General features: G+C 48.7%; 2 protein-coding genes across 3 annotated transcripts in view; one reads left to right on the plus strand and one right to left on the minus strand.

Moving 5' to 3' along the window:
- The first annotated feature begins 724 nt into the window (after nt 1-724).
- SLC68A1 (solute carrier family 68 member 1) overlaps nt 725-19,518 on the plus strand; it is a 39,470-nt gene continuing 20,676 nt past the window's right edge. The window contains exon 1 of one of the 2 annotated variants that reach the window (XM_078346392.1): nt 725-765. The gene's annotated coding sequence lies outside the window, so the exon portion shown is untranslated. Of the gene's footprint in view, nt 766-13,678; nt 13,888-19,518 lie in introns of those variants that run through there. The other variant, XM_035268934.3, reaches the window with a different exon arrangement.
- Nucleotides 13,104-14,745, minus strand: C12H10orf95 (chromosome 12 C10orf95 homolog). The gene is made up of 2 exons (XM_009010204.5): nt 14,645-14,745; nt 13,104-14,394 (listed from the first exon to the last, which is right to left on the minus strand). The coding sequence occupies exon 2, from the start codon at nt 14,338-14,340 to the stop codon at nt 13,702-13,704; it is 639 nt and encodes a 212-aa protein (XP_009008452.1). The 5' UTR covers nt 14,341-14,394; nt 14,645-14,745; the 3' UTR covers nt 13,104-13,701.

Raw genomic sequence — 19,518 nt, forward strand, 5'->3', positions numbered from 1 at the left:
GGAATCCCAGCTCTGTGCAGCAGTTCTGGGGGCAGGGGGCGAGGACGGAAGGTGGGCTGAGGAGAGGGATCCCCACGGACACAAGGATATACACACTGTAAGGTAGGGGCTCCCGGAATCCCTGCCCTGCTCGGAATTCTGAAGCTGGTGGGACCTTCAGCCCCTGATTTTCTTTCCCCTCAGGTCTCAGTTTCTCCCTCCCCAAAATGGGAACAGACTCCCCGCTGCCCTTCGGGTGCTGCTTGAAGCCACACAGAGCCAAAGGAGACAGAGGGATGCCTCTTCCCCGTCATTCCTTCCAGTGAATTTTGCAGCTGGTGTTTGGGTGCCTGGATCGCCTTAGCTGGTGGGAAGAGCTAAACCTACGCTGAAGCTTCCCCTAGCACCTCCGTTCCCCATCATCCTGCTTCAGAATGAGAAACCGGGCTTGAATTTGGCATAAAGGGCAGATGTTTCAGGCAGAGTAGAGAGAGAACCCATCGGGCTGGTCTCAAGGGGTGGGAGGAACCCAATTAGAGACCAAGGTGAGGAAGGGGAGTCTTCAAAGAACGGCGGGGGCGGGGTCCCGCTCTGGCTTGAGGTCAGAAAGGGCTCTCTGGGCAGGGTTCCTGGCCCTCCCACACCTTCCTCCTTTCTCAGAAGAGCCAGCATGGGGCGGGGGCGGGAGGCGGTTGGGGTGGGGGGTGGGGGCCCTATTTAAGGAGCACCAGCTGAGAACATCGTTGCAGATCCAGCCCCAGGAGCGCGAGAGAGGAGGTTTTGTGGGTAAGTGGCGACCCCTTTCTCTGGATTCAAGCAGGGGTGGGGGTGGGGTGCCCCTGAGGCGCGGGCTTGGCTTTCCCTCTTCGGGATAGGCGGCAGCTCTGCCAAGTGAGTGAGGGGAGCACCCAGCCCTCAAGTGAACTCTCCAGAAAATGAAAGTGTGCTCCAGGGAACTCTTTCACCTCCTCTCCTCTATCCCAGATACTCAAATCTTTGTTCAAGGTTTTGGGAAGATTTCTGGGGAGCTAGGACTCCTGGGCCGGGCTCCTATCTGTGGGATCCCTCGGTTCGCAGAGAGATGCCCTTCTCCGGGTACGTGTCCTGGCTCTCTCCCCAGCCCCTCACCCTTTCGGCCCCACATCAGGCCCCGCCAGGAACACATCTGGGCAGGAAGGACAGGACTGTGTATGCAGTACCCAGGCCTGGGGACGGATCCCTGCCATGGCCCTGAGCCCCCTCCTCTCATAACCTACTCCAATTCCTGTTGGAATGTATGGAACTCTTGTCCCTTTCCTTAGCTGTGGGCCCCTATTTTCAGCTCCAGACTCAGACTCCCTGGAATAGATATCTTGGTATCACAGGTTCCTTATGTGACCCATCCTGGGTCTCAACTTACTTATCCTGGGAACTGGAGAAAATTCACTGAAGAGAGCATGTGAGGGCAGTGTCCAGGCTGAAAGAACTTTGGCCACCTGGCACTGAGAACTGAATTCCATAGGCTGTGAGCTCTAGCGAATGCCCTATGGACTCAGTTCTGGTGCCCGGTGGTGCTGCACCATCCCAAGGCTGTGGTTCAGGCTCCCAACTTCCCAGCCAGGTGCTCCTGGAGGCCCACTTCCTATCCACTGGCAGAACCTTTAACTTTTACCCGGCCTACTTACTCTTCTGCTCACAGATGTCAGGGGCTCTCCCAAATCTCTTTATCCTGCTGTAAAGTCTTCCATAGTATGGCCTCCGCTTAGCTCTGAATTCTGATCTTCCATCAACTCCTGCTCATAACCTGCCACCAGTGAACCCCTGCTGCTCTAGCTCCATGCTTCCCTCCTCATTGCTTCTGGGGACACCTCTTGCCTATCACTGTCTGTTGGAATCGTAGACATTCTTCAAAGCCTCCCTCAGATGTCCAGATGCCTCTTCTTTATTCTTTTCCTTTTTTTTTTTTGAGACAAGAGTCTCGCTTTGTTGCCCAGGCTAGAGTGCAATTGCAAATGCACAATCTCAGCTGACTGCAACCTCTGCCTCTGAAGTTTAAGTGATTCTCCTGCCTCAGCCTCCGAGAGTAGCTGAGACTACAGGCGAGTGCCACCATGCCCAGCTTTTGTTTTTTTAGAGGGAGTCTTGCTCTGTTGCCCAGGCTGGAGTGAAGTGGCACTATCTTGGCTGACTGCAACCTCTGCCTCCTGGGTTCAAGCTATTCTCCTGTCTCAGCCTCTTGAGTAGCTGGGATTATAGACACAGACCACCATGCCTGGCTAATTTTTTATTTTTAGTAGAGATGAAGTTTTACAATGTTGGCCAGGCTGGTCTTGAATTCCTGACCTCAGGTGATCCACCTGCCTTGGCTCCCAAAGTGCTGAGATTACAGGCATGAGCCACTGTGTCTGGCCTTGTTTTTGTATTTTAGTAGAGATGGGGTTTCACCATGTTGACCAGGCTGGTCTCAAATCCACCCGCCTTGGCCTGCCAAAATACTGGGATTACAGGTGTGAACCACCACGCCCAGCCAGATGCCTTTTCCAAGAAGCCTCTCTCAACTATCCAACAGTGCATCTTACAAATCTTACAACAGTGATCTCTTACAAATCTTCCACCCCCCTCTTTGTGAACCCTGTAGGGTCTAGTCCAGTGTCCAGCATGTAGTAGCTGTTCAGTAAATACTCCTTGCATTTTTGTTGAGTGTGTCTCATGTATGAAGAGGCAGTTTGACCTATGGGTTAAGACTGCAATCAGAGGCCGGGCGCGGTGGCTCATGCCTGTAATCCAAGCACTTTGGAGGCCAAGGTGGGCGGATCACCTGAAGTCAGGAGTTCAAGACCAGCCTGACCAACATGGCGAAACCCCGTCTTTAAAAAAAAAAAAAAAAAAGACTGCAATCAGTTAACCAGGCATGATGGCTATGTCCTGAAATGGGAGGATGGCTTGAGCCTGTGAGGCAGAGGTGGCAGTGAGCCAAGATCATACCACTCCACTCAGTCTGGGCCACAGAACAAGACCTTGTCTTTCTCTAAAAAATATATATAAAAAATTACCATCGAACTTCCCAGGAACATTCTTGGGGTGTAGCCTCGGGTAAGTTATTAACCTGGATGGCCCTCAGTTTTCTTATCTGCAAATGGGAACAATAATTACATCCATGGGTTATAATTATATCCACATCAAGGTTTTGTGAAGATTAAATTAAATGCGCTGAGAGTTTCTGTTCAGGGCTTTAGCCCAGTGCCTGGCATAGATCAAGTTCTCATAAGTGTGTGAGGTTCTTATGATTCTTATTTTATTCCCTTGAGTAGAATGTGAGCCAGACAAAGGTAAGGTCATTTCAGGGTGGAGGAGGGCTTGAAACTGGTCAGTCAGGGCTGATTGAGTGGGGGGGGGCTCATGACAAAATGGATTGGGTGACAGGTGAGGCTGGGGCTTGAACCCAGGAGGTGAAGGTTGCAGTGAGCCAAGATGACGCCACTGCACTCTAGCCTGGACAACAAGCAAGACTCCCTCTCAAAAAAAGAAAAACAAAAATTAGCCATGAGTGTTGTAACGCGCCTGTAGTCCCAACTACTAGGGGAGGCTGAGGCAGGAGGAGGAGGCCATCAGGTCAGGGCTTGGTGTCCCAGCCCCTGCTGGGAGCTGAGAGTCCTGGATTCCTGCCTACAGTGTGAGCTCGGCTGACACTCCTTCTCGATGGCTCTGGTTTCCCAGCATAATGTAAACTGAAGAGATCAAACCAGATGAACAGCAAGGTCCCAGGCAGCCTAGATGTTTTATGAGTTCTGAGCTTCTGAGTTAACTTCAAAGGAAAGATCAAACAAGGAAGCATCTGTGCTCCCTCCAGGGCTCATGTCAACAGGGCCTGGAGTGAAATGGGATGCTGGACTCAGTGAGTGGCAGCACCTTCTTCAAAAAGCCTGCAGTCAAGGGCCCTTCTCCATCACTGGGGCTGGAGTTAGGGGTAAACTGTGCAGTCCAGGGGAACTTCCAGGCAATGCCCCAGGAAGGAATGGCTAAGAGAATGCAGGACCCCCAGAGATGGGGGACACTGAGAGACTTCAAGACCTAAGAGGACAAGACTCAAGAGACTTCAAGACCCATGACTTCCGGACCCAAGAGAACAGAGAGGGAAGTGAATACACAGCATACCTTATGCTGGAGTGGGCTCATCAATTATTTGAAACCTGCATTATTTCAAAAAAAGGATTTGAGAATGCTTACCAGCATGCACACAATTCTCCAACATTAAAAAATTAAATCTGGCTGGGTAAGCCCAGCACCTTGGGAGGCTGAGGTGGGCGGTCACCTGAGGTCAGGAGTTCGAGACCAGCCTGGCCAACATGGTGAAACCCCATCTTTACTAAAACTACAAATACAAAAATTCACAGCTGTGGTGGCAGGTGCCTGTAATCCCAGCTACTTGGGAGGCTGAGGCAAGAGAATTGCTTGAACCTGGGAGGCGGAGGTTGTAGTGAGCCGAGATCACGCCACTGCACTCCAGTTTGGGCAACAGAATGAGGCCCCGTCTCAAAAAAAAAAAAAAAAAAAAAAAAGTAAAATGAAAGCCAGATACAGGGCTTGTATTCCCAGCTACTCAGGGGCCTGAGGCAGAAGGACTGCTTGAGCCCAAGAGTATGAGGCTGCAGGGAGCAGTAATTGCATTACTGCACTCGAGTCTGGGCGACAGAGAAGTCCCTGTCTCAAAATAAATAAATAATAATAAAATTTTTTTGAAAAGGTAAACAGATACTGCCTAATACTAGCACTATGTAAACAAGAAATTTAAAAAATAAGCTCACTGGCCAGGTGCAGTGGCTCACGACTGTAATCCCAGCACTTTGCGGGACCAAAGTGAGTGGATCACTTGAGTCCAGGAGTTCCTTTGAGACCAGCCTGGGCAACATGACGAAACCCTGTCTCTACTAAAAATATAAAAACTTAGCTGGGTGTAATGGCACATGCCTGTAGTCCCAGCTGCTAGGGAAGCTGAGGTGGAGGATCAATTAAGCCCAAAAGGTCAAGACTGCAGTAAGCCATAATTCTGTCACTGCACTCCAGCCCTGGGTAACAGAGCAAGACCCTGTCTCAAGGGAATTAAAAAAAAAAAAAAAAAAAGCTCATTGGCTGAGTATGGCTACTGTGACTCATACCTGTTATCCCAGTGCTTTAGGAGGCTAAAGTGGGAGGATCTTTTAAGACCAGGCTGGGTAACATCTCCCAGACCCTGTCTCTACAAAAAAATTAAAAACAAGGCTTGGCACAGCGGCTCATACCTGTAATACCAGCACTTTGGGAGGCCGAGGTAGGCAGATCACTTGAGGTCAGGAATTCGAGACCAGCCTCACCAACATGGTGAAACCCCATTTCTACTAAAAATACAAAGACTAGCTGGGCATGGTGGCATGCACCTGTAATCCCTGCTACTAGGGAGGCTGAAGCAGGAGAATCACTTGAACCCAGAAGGCAGAGGTTGCAGTGAGCCGAGTTCGTGCCACTGCACTCCAACCTGGGCGACAGAGCTACACTCCGTCTCCAACAACAACAAAATATATATAAATTAGCCAGTCATGGTGGTGGCACACCTATAATCCCAGCTACTCGGGAGTTTGCAGCATGAGAATTGTTTCAGCCTGGGAGGTGGAGGTTGCAGTGAGCCAAGATTGTACCACTGCACTCCTGCCTGGGCAACAAAGACTGTCTAAAAAAAAACAGGCCAGACTCGGTGGCTCCACCTGTAATCCAGCACCTTGGGAGGCCAAGACGGGCGGATCACTGGAGATCAGGTGTTCAAAACCAGCCTGGCCAACATGGTGAAGCCCCGTCTCTACTGAAAATATAAAAATTAGTCCAGCGTGGTGGCGGGCACCTGAAATCCCAGCTACTTAGGAGGCTGAGGAGGGAGAATTGCTTGAAGACAGGAGGCAGAGGTTGCAGTGAACCAAGATGGCATCACTGAACTCCAGCCTGGGCAAGAGAGTAAGACTCCATGTCAATAAAATACGTAAGTAAATAAATAAATTAGCTGGGCATGGTGGTACACACCTGTGATCCCAGCTACTCAGAAGTCTGAGGTGGGAGGATCACTTGAGCCCAAGAAGTTGAGGCTGCAGAGCTATATTACATCACTGCATTCTAGCCTGGGCAGCAGAGCAAGACCCAGTCTTTTCTTTTTTTTCCCCAAGACCCAGTCTTTAAAAAAAAAAAAAAAAAAGGCCAGGCACAGTGGCTCATGCCTGTAATCCCAGCACTTTAGGAGGCCGAGGCGGGTAGATCACGAGGTGAGGAGACCAGCCTGAGCAACGTGGTGAAATCCCATCCCTACTAAAAATAAAAAAATTAGCCAGGTGTAGTGGTGCACACCTGTAATCCTAGCTACTAGCAGGCTGAGGCAGGAGATTTGCTTCAAACTGGGAGGTGGAGGTTGCAGTGAGCCAAGATGGCACCACTGCACTCCAGCCTGGGCGACAGGGTGAGACCATCTCAGAAACAAACAAAAATGTACTACATATCTATATCACTGTCACTGATGTTATTTATTTATTTAGAGAGATGATAGAGTTTTGCTATGTTGTCCAGGCTTGGCCTCCTGGCTAAAGGGGTCCTCCCACCTCAGCCTCACAGAAGCTGGGGTACATGCGAGCACCACCGTGCTTGGTATCTATTTATTTTTACAGTGAAAGATAAGAAAGGGTTGGGGCATAATCTTATCCCCATGGCTGAGCACAATCTATAGTTCTTATTTAAATCTTGTTACTTGTTCTAGTAATGTCCTTTGTAACAGGTTTTATTTTGGTCCAGGATCCAATCCAGGATTATGCATTGCATTTAGTTTTCGTGTCTTTTTAGCATCCTTTGAATCTGAAACATTTTCTCAAGTTCCCATAGTTGTTTTGAGACAGGGTCTCACTTTGTCCCTCAGGCTGGAGTACAGTGGCATGATCATATCTCACTGCAGCTTGTACCTGCCAGGCTCAAGCAATCCTCTCACCTCAGCCTCCTGAGTAGCCAGGACCACAGGTGCACACCACTGTGCCTGGCTAATTTTTCCATCTTTTGCAGATATGAGGTTTTTCTGTGCTGCCCAGGCTCTCCTTGAACTCTGGGGTTCAGGTGATCCACGCACCTAGGCCTCCCAGAGTGATGGGATTACAGGTTTAAGCCACTTCGCTGGGCCTGTATCCACTTTTTAACAATACACACAAGTGGGATCATCTCTCCATTGAAGTTTACCTGAGGTTTCCTCATTACCATGCATTACTGCTGAACTGATATTGTGTTTTTTCATTTTAAAATATCAGAAAGTTTACAATGCTGATATGTCCCCTTTAATGATAATGTTAATTTGTTTCATCCTGCTGAACCCACAGCTGGAATTGTCCCAAAAACCATAGCAGGGGAGTTCCCACAAGGGTGTGCCCCAAACATTTTCCAGATGGGGCCTGTTGGGATTCCAAAGAAAGTAGCACTTAGCACTAAACACACACCAGGGTGATCAGTCCAAAGCATTTATTTATTTATTTAGACAGGGTTTGCTCGCTTTGTTGTCAAGGTTGGAGTGCAGTGACACAATCATAGCTCACTGCAGCCTCAATCTCTTGGGCTCAAGCAATCCTTCCACCTCAGTCTTCCAAGTAGCTGAGACTAAAGGCATACACCCCCATGCCCAACCAATTTCTTTTTTTTTTTAGTAAAGAGAGGTCTGCTATGTTGCCCAGGCTGGTCTCGAACTAGTGAGCTCATGCCATCCTCCTAACTCAGCCTCCCAAAGTACTAGGATCACAAATGTGAGCTGCCGTGCTCAGGCAGTCCAAAGTATTTATTAGGGGAACCTTATGTAGAGTGTTGCAGCAATCCTCACGACAGACAGTAAGAGAAAAGTGGTGATCCCCCTAGGTATAGCCAAGCAAAGTGGTCAGGGGTAGAGTTTACCTGAGAGTTTAAGGCATTTAGCTCAGGGCTGGGGCTCAGTGTTTTGGGCAACAACCTAGATACCTTTATCAGTGCCAGGGAATGTTCAAGACCCCAGTGTGGGTTCAAGCCTTCAGGGTAAAACATGTTGGGTCACAGAGTGGTTAAAGCACTCTGATTTTTGAGTCAAGGCACAGAAATAGGGGATACTGGGGGACCCTACAGCTTTGATAACTTAATTAAGGTGGTTTACATCAGTTTTCCCTATTATGCTACTAGCTTACTCGTTTTCACTTTGTAATTAATAAATATCTTATTGGAACATATTTTGAAACTAAATAAATATTCTGTTTTTATTCAAATTTGTAGCCATTAGTTTTATTATCCATGAGTGACCTGAATCAATTTAGTATCACCTGATTCAATTATTACTATGATGGCTGGGAATGGCAATTTTCTAATTTTATTATTCCTTCTACTGTTAGGATTCGTTTTTCCTTCATATTTATTTATTTAGTGATAATTAGTATGGACTTGCGGATTCTTACTTTTTTCCAGTGAGTTATGATGAATTACTATCATTATTCGTTTTGATGCTTAAATTGTCCCTGACTTGGCCAGTGGAAGTCCCTTGAAGCTGGATTCTTTGTCCTTTTGCCATTTTTGAGTAGTCCTTTATTTTTTGGAATAAGTTGTTCTAGGCTCATCATGTACTTTCACTGCCCCAGACCTAGAATCAGCCATTCTCCCAAGAACTCTGGTACCTTTTAGCTGAGAATGGAATTTAGAACTAAAGACCCGGATTTTGGTTGTTCTTGTTGCTACTAGCTGTCATTGTTCAGTGATTCAATCTCCATCTTGAAGACCTTACATTCTACAATTTAACACTTGTATATGTGGACAAAGATAACATATTCAATGACATTTATTTCCTCATCACCCTTACTGCTTCCAAATAAGACTAAGTCATCTCTTCTAGTTCCTGTACTACAGTCACGTGTTGCTTAATGATGGGGATACATTCTGAGAAATGCATCATTAGGCTATTTTGTCATTGTCTGAACATTCTAGAGCGTACTTACACAAACCTAGATGGTATAGCCACCTACACACCTAGGCCATATGGTAGAGCCTATTGCTCCTAAGCCAAAACCTGTACAGCATGAGGCTGTACTGAATACTGAAGACAACTGTAACACAATGGTAAGTATTTGTGTATCTAAACATAGAAAAGGTACAGTAAAAATACAGCATTACAGTCTTAGGGGACCACCATCATATATGTGCTCTTGTCATCAACCGAACCATCATTACGGGGTGCCTGACTATACTTCAAAGCCTTCTAACTACTAACTGCCTCCCATTTCCATGACCCCTTATAGTCTCTTTTCCACACAGCAGCCATAATAATAATAATTTTAGAATCTGATAACATTACTCCTATGCTCATAACCCTCCAAGCATTAAGAATAAAATGCAAAATTCTTGGGGCCAGGAGTGGTGGCTCACGCCTGTAATCCCAGCACTTTGGGAGTCCGAGGTGGGTAGATCAGGAGGTCAGGAGTTCAAGACCAGCCTGACCAAAAACCCTATCTTTACTTAAAAATACAACAATTAGCTGGGCATGGTAGTGCGTGCCTATAATCCCAGCTACTTGGGAGGCTGAGGCAGAAGAATTGCTTGAACCCAGGAGGCGGAGGTTGCTGTGAGCTGAGATTGCACCATTGCACTCCAGCCTGGGTGACAAAGTGAGACACTGTCTCAAAAAAATTAAAAAAAAAAAAAAATCCAAAATTCTCAATACAGCTTCATGGCACCACAGGATCTGGTTCACCTCTTATCACATGTGCTTGGTCACAGGACAAAGACACTTAGCCATAGGGTGGTCATACCTGGTATTCTCAAATAACTTGCAAAGGTCTTTATCATGGCTACACTCAAGTCACCTCTTTGGAGAAGACTTCTCAATCCCATTTAAAATAGTACCTATCAAGTATCACTATTTGATACTATATCACATACCTATTTGTTTGTCAGTCTCTCCTCCTCTGTTATACCTCTAAAGTAAGCTCCAAGAGGGCAGAGACTTATTTGGTTTTGTGCTGTAGCCCCAGTACCTAGAATTCTGACTGGCATATTGTGGGCCCTCAATGCTTGTCGAGTGAATGAAGATAACTTTCACTCCGTAGTGCTTTTGCACCCACCATGACCTCTGCCTGGCTTTCCCCTCACCCTTCTCTCCATGGTTAGCTTTGCATTCTTAAGATCTCAACTTAAATATCACCTCCTCAGAGAAGCCATCCCTGATTACCTTATTCTAAAGTAAATTCTGACACTTATTTTTTAAATCAAAAATAAAGGCCGGCACAGTGTCTCACACCTGTAATCCCAGCATTTTGGGAGGCCAAGGCAGTGAATGATGAGGACAGGAATTTGAGACCAGCCTGGCCAACATAGTGAAACCCCATCTTTACTAAAAATGCAAAGATTAGCCTGGCATGGTGGTGGGTACCTGTAATCCTAGCTACTTGGGAGGCTGAGGCAGGAGAATTGCTTGAACCCGAGAGGGAGAGGTTGCAGTTAGCTGAGATCGCACCACTGTACTCCAGAAGCCTGGGTGACAGAAGTCAAACTCAGTCTAAAAATGTGTGTGTGTGTGTGTGTGTGTGTGTGCGTGTGTATATACATATATGTATAAATACTATGTGCATAGAAAAATGGATTGGACCTCAATGATCATTAAGGGGTGAAGAAAATGAGAAAAGACTTTAACTTCCTGTATCACATATTTCTGTATTGCAAACTTTTTTTTAGACTGAGCCTCGCTCTGTCGCTCAGGCTGGAGTGCAGTGGTGCAATCTTGGCTCACTACAACCTCCCCGTCTCATGTTCAAGCGATTCTTCTGCCTCAGCCTCCCAAGTAGCTGAGGTACAGGTACATGCCACCACGCCTGGCTAATTTTGTTTTGTTTTGTTTTGTTTTTTTTAGTAGAGACAGGGTTTCACCATATTGGTCAGGCTTGTCTTGAACTCCTGACCTCGTGATCCACCTGCCTCAGCCTCCCAAAGTGCTGGGATTACAGGTGTGAGCCACTGCACCCCGCCAGTGTTTGTTTTATACATAATTTGCTGGCTGGGTGCAAATGCCATGTAATTCCAGCATTTAAGGAGGCCAAGGTGGGCAGATCACTTGAGGCCAGGAGTTCAACACCACCCTGGCCATGATGGCGAAACCCCGTCTCTACTAAAAATACAAAAATTAGGCCGGGCGCGGTGGCTCAAGCCTGTAATCCCAGCACTTTGGGAGGCCGAGGCGGGTGGATCACGAGGTCAACAGATCAAGAACATCTTGGTCAACATGGTGAAACCCCGTCTCTACTAAAATTACAAAAAATTAGCTGGGCACGGTGGTGTGTGCCTGTAATCCCAGCTGCTCGGGAGGTTGAGGCAGGAGAATTGCCTGAACCCAGGAGGCGGAGATTGCGGTGAGCCGAGATCGTGCCATTGCACTCCAGCCTGGGTAGCAAGAGCGAAACTCTGTCTCAAAAAAAAAAAAAAAAAATTAGATGGGCATGGTGGCACACACCTGTAATCCCAGCTACTTAGGAGGCTGAGGCAGGAGAATCGCTTGAACCAGGAGGCAGAGGTTGCAGTGAGCTGAGATCATGCCACTGCATTGCAGCCTGGGCAACAGAGTACGACTCTGTTTCCCAAAAAAAAAAAAAAAAAGACACTAAGCAAATTTGGCTCTGAGCTTCTTGGAAATCAGGGCCAAAAGAAAAATATGATCAGTAATGAGATCCTTATTGCTTAAAAGATAAAAGCAAACCATTGATTAGGAGAAACACCTTTTCTAAGAGCTGAGATTTGAGAGAACTTATCCAAGAAGCTCATAAATACAGTAGTGCCCAATCTGCTGGTCTACAACTTCAATAACTCACCTGAGTATACCCAGGTAACTCTCGGTCAGCTACAAATGGAAGTTCAGTAAAAGCAATTCCACAAGGGGCCAAATTTCTACAGCTGGGCCTCAGATCTGGCTAGATCCTACTTAAAATTGGCTACCTGGCCTAACACTTCAGCAAACTCCTAGAATATTGCAAACCTCAGCCTATTAAGAATTAACGATTAAGGCCAGGCACGGTGGCTCAAGCCTGTAATCCCAGCACTTTGGGAGGCCGCGGCTGGCAGATCACGAGGTCAACAGATCGAGACCATCCTGGCCAATATGGTGAAACCCCCATCTCTACTAAAAATACAAAAAGATTAGCTGGGCGAGGTGGCATGTGCTTGTAGTCCCAGCTACCCAGGAGGCTGAGGCAGGAGAATTGATTGAACCCGGGAGGCGGAGGTTGCAGTGAGCCGAGATCGCGCCACTGCACTCCAGCCTGGTGCCTGGTGACAAATCGAGACTCTGTCTCAAAAAAAAAAAAAAAAAAAAAAAAAAAAAAAGAATTAACGATTATTAGCAAGAATTAGGAGGCAAGAAGAGACATCCATCTTAATGTCCAAGTAGGCTGGGTTACTTTATGCCTTTTACTGATGAAGAAACTGAGTCAGAGAGCCTTAAGTTACATAGGTAGAAAATGTCAGAGCCAGCCCTAATACCAGGTCTCAGCCATCCCTTACCTAATCATGCCTACCACACTTCAAAAGTCACCTCTGTGGAGAAGCCTTCTCAATCCCATTTAAAACAGTACCCATCAAGTATCACTATTTGATACTATATCACATACTCACCTATTTGCTTGTCAGTCTCTCCTCTGCATCTCTGAGGGTGGTGGGCCACAGGACCAAGGAGGGTTAGAAGGTGCTGGCCTGCACACTTGGAGGGAGATGATGAAGACGGGAGCTGGGCCCAGCGAGCAGGCACGTGCTTTCTCCAGAGGACCAGTTCAACTTCATGCCCCTTCACCCTACCTTCTTGTACCCAGGGTGGGAGGTAAGACTCCCGTTAAACAGATAAACAGATGGGGAAACACCACCCCAAAACATAATGATCTCGCAGTGTATACTTGACTTTGCTCATTTATTTACTGTTTTTTTTTGGGGGGGACACCCAGTTTCAGTCACCCAGTATGAAGTGCAGTGGCACATTCACGACTCCTTGCAGCTTCGATTTCCCGGGCTCAGGTGATCCTCCCACCTCAGCCTCGCGAGTAGCTAGAACTACAGGCGCATGCAACCACACCCGGCTAATTCTTGTATTTTTTTTTTTTTTTTTTTTTTTATGTAGAGTCGAGGTTTCGCCACATTGCCCAAGCTGGTCTCCAACTCCTAGGCTCAAGCGATCTGCCTCCCACAGTGCTGGGATTCCAGGCGCGAGCCACTGGACCCGGCCTATTTACTTTTCTTACTAAGCCGAGGATCACGGTGGCCCCTCGGCTTGGCAGGAAGGCTGGGGTAGGGGAACGGTGGGAACGGTGTAGGGGGCGGGGAGGCGGTGAGCGACGACTCTGATAGAGGGAAAAGAAGAAGGAAAAGTTGTGGCTTACTGCAGGGCAGGCTCCTTAAGCGAAGATGGGGAAGAGGAAGGAGGGAGGCCCAGGCTCTTCTTCCATCGCAAGTCCTCCACTTCCCAAGCTGCAAGAAGGAAAGAGGTACACAACACCCAGAGGTGTCCTTGATTCCATCTTGCCCTCGCCCTTTCTCTACCGTCCAGCAATAAGGCGAGAGAAACCAGTGCAGAAAGGGGGCGGGCAGTCATGGGAAAAGCCAAAAAGGCAGGTGAGCGGCGCACCCGGCTCCCGCGCGCAGGTGAGGGCTCCATTGGAGGTAAGGAGCCGCGCGCGCATGCACGCAGCCCAGTCGCTAGGCTTCGCGGCGCCTTCAGCTCAGGCCCTTGCTGTTCCTGGGGCGGCCGCGCTCCGCGGCTTCCTGACCTGGGCCGTTGTCGCCGCTGTCGGGCCCGCGCCGCACTGGCCACTCCACGCGGCGTTCGGGCTCGCGCACGCGCGGAGTCGCCTGAAGCAGAAACTGGCCGCGGCGCTGGATGACGCGCACGTCGGCGCGGGGGTAGGTGCCATACGCGCGCCGCAGCTCCCGGCGCACGAAGTCGGGCAGTTGCAGAGGCGGGCCTCGCGCGCGCTCCACGCGTCCCCAGCGTAGCTCGGTTTGCAGGCTGCCGCCCTCGGGCCACGGAGTCCAGCTTTCCGCCGCCGCCGTTGGCGCCTGTAGCGACAGTCCCGAGATTCCCGCTGCCGGGCAGGGGGTGCGCAGGGCCGCGGCGTAGGCCGGAGGGCAGGCCCACCAGGGCTGTGCGGCCTCGGGCGGCGCGGCGAGGCCGTAGAAGCGGTGGTATTCTCGCGGGGCCGGCAACTCGCCCGTGTACAGGCTCCCGGGCCGGCTGCGGAAGCTATGGGCCTGGATGGGGGGCAGGAGCAGAGGGGCGGCTAGGTAGGCGCAGGTGAACGGCTGCGGCGGCGGCCAGACGCCCTCCCCGGGCGACAGCCAGCTGTACGCGTACATGGTGGGTCCCCCGGGCGGCTGCCGTTCTTACTGGGGACTCATCCGGATCCAGACCTGTGGCAGAGGGAAGGGGTGTGCAGACGGGCTTTCTACTTAACCACCTCCCGTCCCTGCGATCGGGTTCCCCAGGATGCCGGTTCATGGCTTTGGGGGACCTCATCCCAAATCAGACATTCAGCTTCCCACCTCGCCTTTTGTCCCAAGGTAGGGCAGAGCCCCAAGCTCCTGGCAGACAGTAGGGATTTAGAGCCTTTTCAAGCCCTCGGCCCGGCCTGTTCTTCCCAGTAACTCCCTATTCACTTGCCTCTTCAGTCTGGGGGAGCCGGGGGGATCCAGAGTGGGTAATTTTTAGCTGTGTTGCTCCACTCCATGCCCTTCCTCAGCCACTCCTCCTGGTTACCAAGCAAAAGGAAACACTTTGAGCTGGCCAGGAGCCACCAGCCTCTGTCTATACCTGGATGAGCTTGCCGGTCGGTCGTAGTGGCGCCAACCCAGAGGCAGAGGCTTGAGGTCAAGGATGCCCTCCCTACAGTATCACTGATGGCTTTTTAATCCAGTTAGCTCCCAGTCCCTACACACCAACCTCCCAGCACCTGTAGGTGGATTACGTTACTCTAACGTAAGTGAAACTCCTGCATGCCAGACACTAAATCGAGTTGCCTGAGAGCATCTAACTGCAACCTGAGGAAGGGGGTACTGATATTATCCTCGCTTTCCATAACAAGAAGCTGCTTGCCTCAGAGTTGGTGTCCAGTGTATTCAGTGACTGGGGCTTATGTGGGTTAAATAACTCACCCCAATTCACACAGCTGGCTATAGTAAGGGCAAAATTCAACCCTGTGTCTATTTCAAGACTCATGCTCACAGTGTTGGTCTTACTGCCCACCCATGCTGGGGCTTCTCACAGACCGTCTTAAAGTCCTCCCACTCTAGAATCTTACATAAGCACTTTAATTTTTTTTTGAGACGGAGTCTCACTACTTTGTTGCCTAGGCTGGAGTGCAGTGGTGCGATCTCAGCTCACTGCAACCTCCCAGGTTCAAGCAATTCTCCCACTTCAGCCTCCCGAGTAGCTGGGATTACGTGTGCACCAGCACACCCGGCTAATTTTTGTATTTTTAGCAGAGATGGAGTTTCACCATGTTGGCCAGGCTGGTCTCAAACTCCTGACCTCCTTGGCCTCACAAAGGGCTGAGATTAGAGGTGCAAGCCACCACGCCTGGCCACTTTTAGTTCTTTTTCTTTCTATTTTTTTTTTTTTTTTTTTTGAGGTGGAGTCTCACTCTGTTGCCCAGGCTGGAGTGCAGTGGTGCGATCTCGGCTCATTGCAACGTCCACGTCCTGGGTTCAAGCGATTCTTCTGCCTCAGCCTCCCGAGTAGCTGAGACTACAGGTGTACACCATCACACCCAGCTACTTTTTGAATTCTTTAGTAGAGACGGGGTTCCACCATGTTGGCCAGGCAGGTCTTGAACTCCCAAACCTGGCTAATTTTCCACCATGATCCAGTTGTCTTGGCCTCCCAAAGTGCTGGGATTATAGGCATGAGCCACTGCTTTAAATTCCTTTTTTTTTTTTTTTTTTTTTGCTTTAAGTTCTTAATAGCTTACAGGCATGAGCCACTGCTTTAAATTCTTAATAGCTATGTGAAGTGCATAGTGATGCCATTCTCTTAAGGAACTAGAGGCTCAGAGAAGTTAGACCACTGTCCTGGGTTCACACAGTCTATAAGTACCACAGTGGGATTTGAACCCAGCCCAACTGATGTCAAAGCCCAGAAGCTATTTGAATGAAGCTAAGAAGCTTGCTTCATCCAGATGGGGTGAGCCCTGTCTGAGTTCCAGTCCCTTCTGGTGTGGGTTACAACCCCTGCACCTCTTCCTTCTCCTGTGTGGAGCGTGGTAGTTATGGATGATTAAAACTGAAACCCTCTCCCAGCTACAGACCACCACGTTGCCACACTTTCCTTCCTCCCTCCTGTTGACTCAGGTAGCATCACCAGCAGCCCTGACAGAAAGGTTCTCCTGGGTTCTCAGTATCCCTCAAAACCCAGCCACCCTCTTGTGGTGGCCACCATTTGGTGACTCACCCTGGTGATGTCATGCTGTTTGTGACTGAGCCACTGCTCCAAGTCTAATTTGGCCCAGTCTTTTTGAGAGCAGGTGCTGAAGCTGGGCTGTGGATGGAGAAAAGTAGCACGGTTAGGGTTTCATTTGGAATCTAACACTGTCAGAACCCCAAGTTCAGGTTGGTGTACCTGATGTACGGGTAAGGCCAAACAGTAGGACACCAGTGCTTGGAGGTAGAGAAAGGTTTATTTGATTTTGCCAAAGTGAGAAGGCAGGGGAACAAATCTCTCAAATCCCTCTTAACAGAAAGAAGCAGCAGGGTGGCTTACATCTGTAATCCCAGCACTTTTGGAGGCTGAGGCATGTGGCTCACTTGAGCTCAGGAGTTCAAGATCAGCCTGAGCAACATGGTGAAACCCTGTCTCTACAAAAAAAATAAATAACCAGGCATGGTGGCATGGTTAGGGTTTCATTTGGAATCTAACTTCCAAAAGCTTCAGTTGCAGCTACTTGGGGCACTGAGGCAGAAGGATTGCTTGAGCCCAGGAGGTCAAGCCTGCAGTGAGCTGTGTTCACACCACTGCACTCTGGCCTGGGTTACAAAGTAAGAGCCTGTCTCAAAAAGTAGCAGGGAGTTTTATGCAACTAAGGAGTGAGGGAGGGGGCCTTTCAGGGAACCCAGAATGTGTTTCCTCGGTATCAGATAACCCCGTGAGCCACCAGACTTCTGGGCATCAGCAGCTGGTCACAACATCCTTCAAGGCATTCATTCCTTCTGCAACTTTTTTTCCGTGACCCTGAAGTTATCTCCTCCTGCTTGCAAAGAAACAGCACATCAGCAGTTTATATTGTGGGAACAACGAATACTGGGCAAAAAGTGAGTGGTTAGCATGTGCAAGCAAGCATGGGCCTGATCAGAATTTTTTTTCTTTTTGACAAGGTCTCATTCTGTTACCCAGGCTGGAGTGCGGTGGCATGACCAGGGCTTACTGCAACCTCAATGTCCTGGGCTCAAGTGATCTTCCTACCTTGGCCTCCTGAGTAGCTGGGACCACAGGTGTGTACCACCACACCTGACTAATTTTTGCAGTTTTTTTTAGTGATGAGATCCCACTATTTTGCAAGGCTGATCTTGAACTCCTGGGCTCAGGTGGTCATCCTGCCTTGGCCTCCTGAAGTACTGGGATTATAGGCTTGAGCCACCATGCCTGGTCTGTGATCAGAATTTTCTTTTCTTTCTTTCATCTTTTTTTTTTTTTTGAGTCAGAGTTTTGCTCTTGTTGCCCAGGCTGGAGTGCAATGGCGCAATCTCAGCTCATGGCAGCCTCCACTTCCTGATTCAAGCGATTCTCCTGCCTCAGCCTCTCAGGTAGCTGGGATTACAGACATGCACCGCCATGCCTGGCTAATTTTGTATTTTTAGTAGAAACAGGGTTTCACTAGGTTGGCCAGGCTGGTCTTGAACTCTTGACCTCATGATCCACCCGCCTCAGCCTCCCAAAGTTCTGGGATTACAGGCATAATCCACCATGCCCAGTCAGAATTTTCATTTTTTAGTCACTAAAAATGTTGGGGAGTACCCCATTCTCCATTATGTGATTAGTTCACACTGCATGCCTAAATCAAAACATCACATGTGCCTTACAAATATATACAAAAAACTTTTAAGTAAATTGATTGCTGAGGAAAAAAATTAAAATGCTGGGGTGCTGAAATCTCAAGGGCCCATTTCAACACTCCTTAGTGTGGGTAATCCCCTACATGGGCACCAGGGCAGGAGAGCTGTGCAAACCCCAGGCACTGTTAGTGCCTGAAGAATATCTTTATAGTGTTATTACTCAGCTATTTCCTTTATATAATCCTTTATATATAGCCATATATTAGTTTATAGAATTAGTGCCTGAAGCATAACTTACTGCTTACATATATCTAGCTTATATAATCATAAATAAGCTTAGTACTTATATCTAGCATACTTAGTTCCATATACTCTTTCTGTATAATCATATAGATGTTGTAGTCAGAGCTGTACTGACACGTTTAGTGCTGATTTATATAATCCTTCTATATAACCATATAGTAGTTTGGAATAGGAGGAATGCCTAGAGCAGTCACAAAGTGGAAGTAGTACATGGGAAAACAGCCAGACCAGGACAAGAACCAAAGACCCAGGCAGTGACATTCCTGCCTGAAAGGGCATACGTTGTATGGAAGGCTTGGAGCAAGAGCCTTGTAGTACCTTGCATCTAGTTCCTGTGGAAAGTAGGCCTCAGGCCTGAGATTCCACAAATAACTGAGGGAGAACCCCTCTGATGTGACTGGGTCATAGCGGCTGTAAACCCTGTCAGCCTTTTCTTGCTCCTGCACTATCTCAGATCATCCTCCCATAAATATGTTAGACAAGAGCACAAGTCTGTTAGCTCCCACTGCATTGACTTACAGTATCTTTCTTTTTTCTGTTTTTGAGACGGAGTTTTGCTCTTGTTACCCAGGCTGGAGTGCAATGGCGTGATCTCGGCTCACTGCAACCTCTGCCTCCTGGGTTCAGGCAATTCTCCTGCCTCAGCCTCCTGAGTAGCTGGGATTACAGGCACGCGCCACCGTGCCCAGCTAATTTTTTGTATTTTTAGTAGAGACGGGGTTTCACCATGTTGACCAGGATGGTCTTGATCTCTTGACCTCGTGATCCACCTGCCTCGGCCTCCCAAAGTGCTGGGATTACAGGCTTGAGCCACCGTGCCCAGCCGATTTACAGTATCTTTCTATTAGAAATCCTTTGAAGTCTCCAGATAAGAAGTGTTGCACAGGACACCTGTTGCATACAGCCCACCTCCTTGCCTCAGTGACCTAATGGGGTGGACCCCTTTTCTGTACACGACCCTCTACTACTGCACACGGCACGGGACCCTACTGTGCATGGCCCACCTCTTTCCCCGGGTAACATAATGGGGTGCCCCCCTCGCTTGTTACTTATGTGATTGTGTATATCCTATCACTAAGTCTATAGACCTCACGACCCTTCCCCCTGCTTGTACCTAATAAATACAGACACTTCTGGACGTGTGGGCGGGCCAGTCTCTGCTCATAGGTGGTATGGCCCCCCAAGTCC

Source organism: Callithrix jacchus, chromosome 12 (assembly GCF_049354715.1).
Source record: "Callithrix jacchus isolate 240 chromosome 12, calJac240_pri, whole genome shotgun sequence".
In the NCBI taxonomy this organism is placed as follows: Eukaryota; Metazoa; Chordata; class Mammalia; order Primates; family Cebidae; genus Callithrix; species Callithrix jacchus.

Bases quoted from the DNA above. Each gene is read 5' to 3' on its own strand.
- C12H10orf95 (XM_009010204.5), bottom strand. From the start codon at position 14,340: ATGTACGCGTACAGCTGGCTGTCGCCCGGGGAGGGCGTCTGGCCGCCG.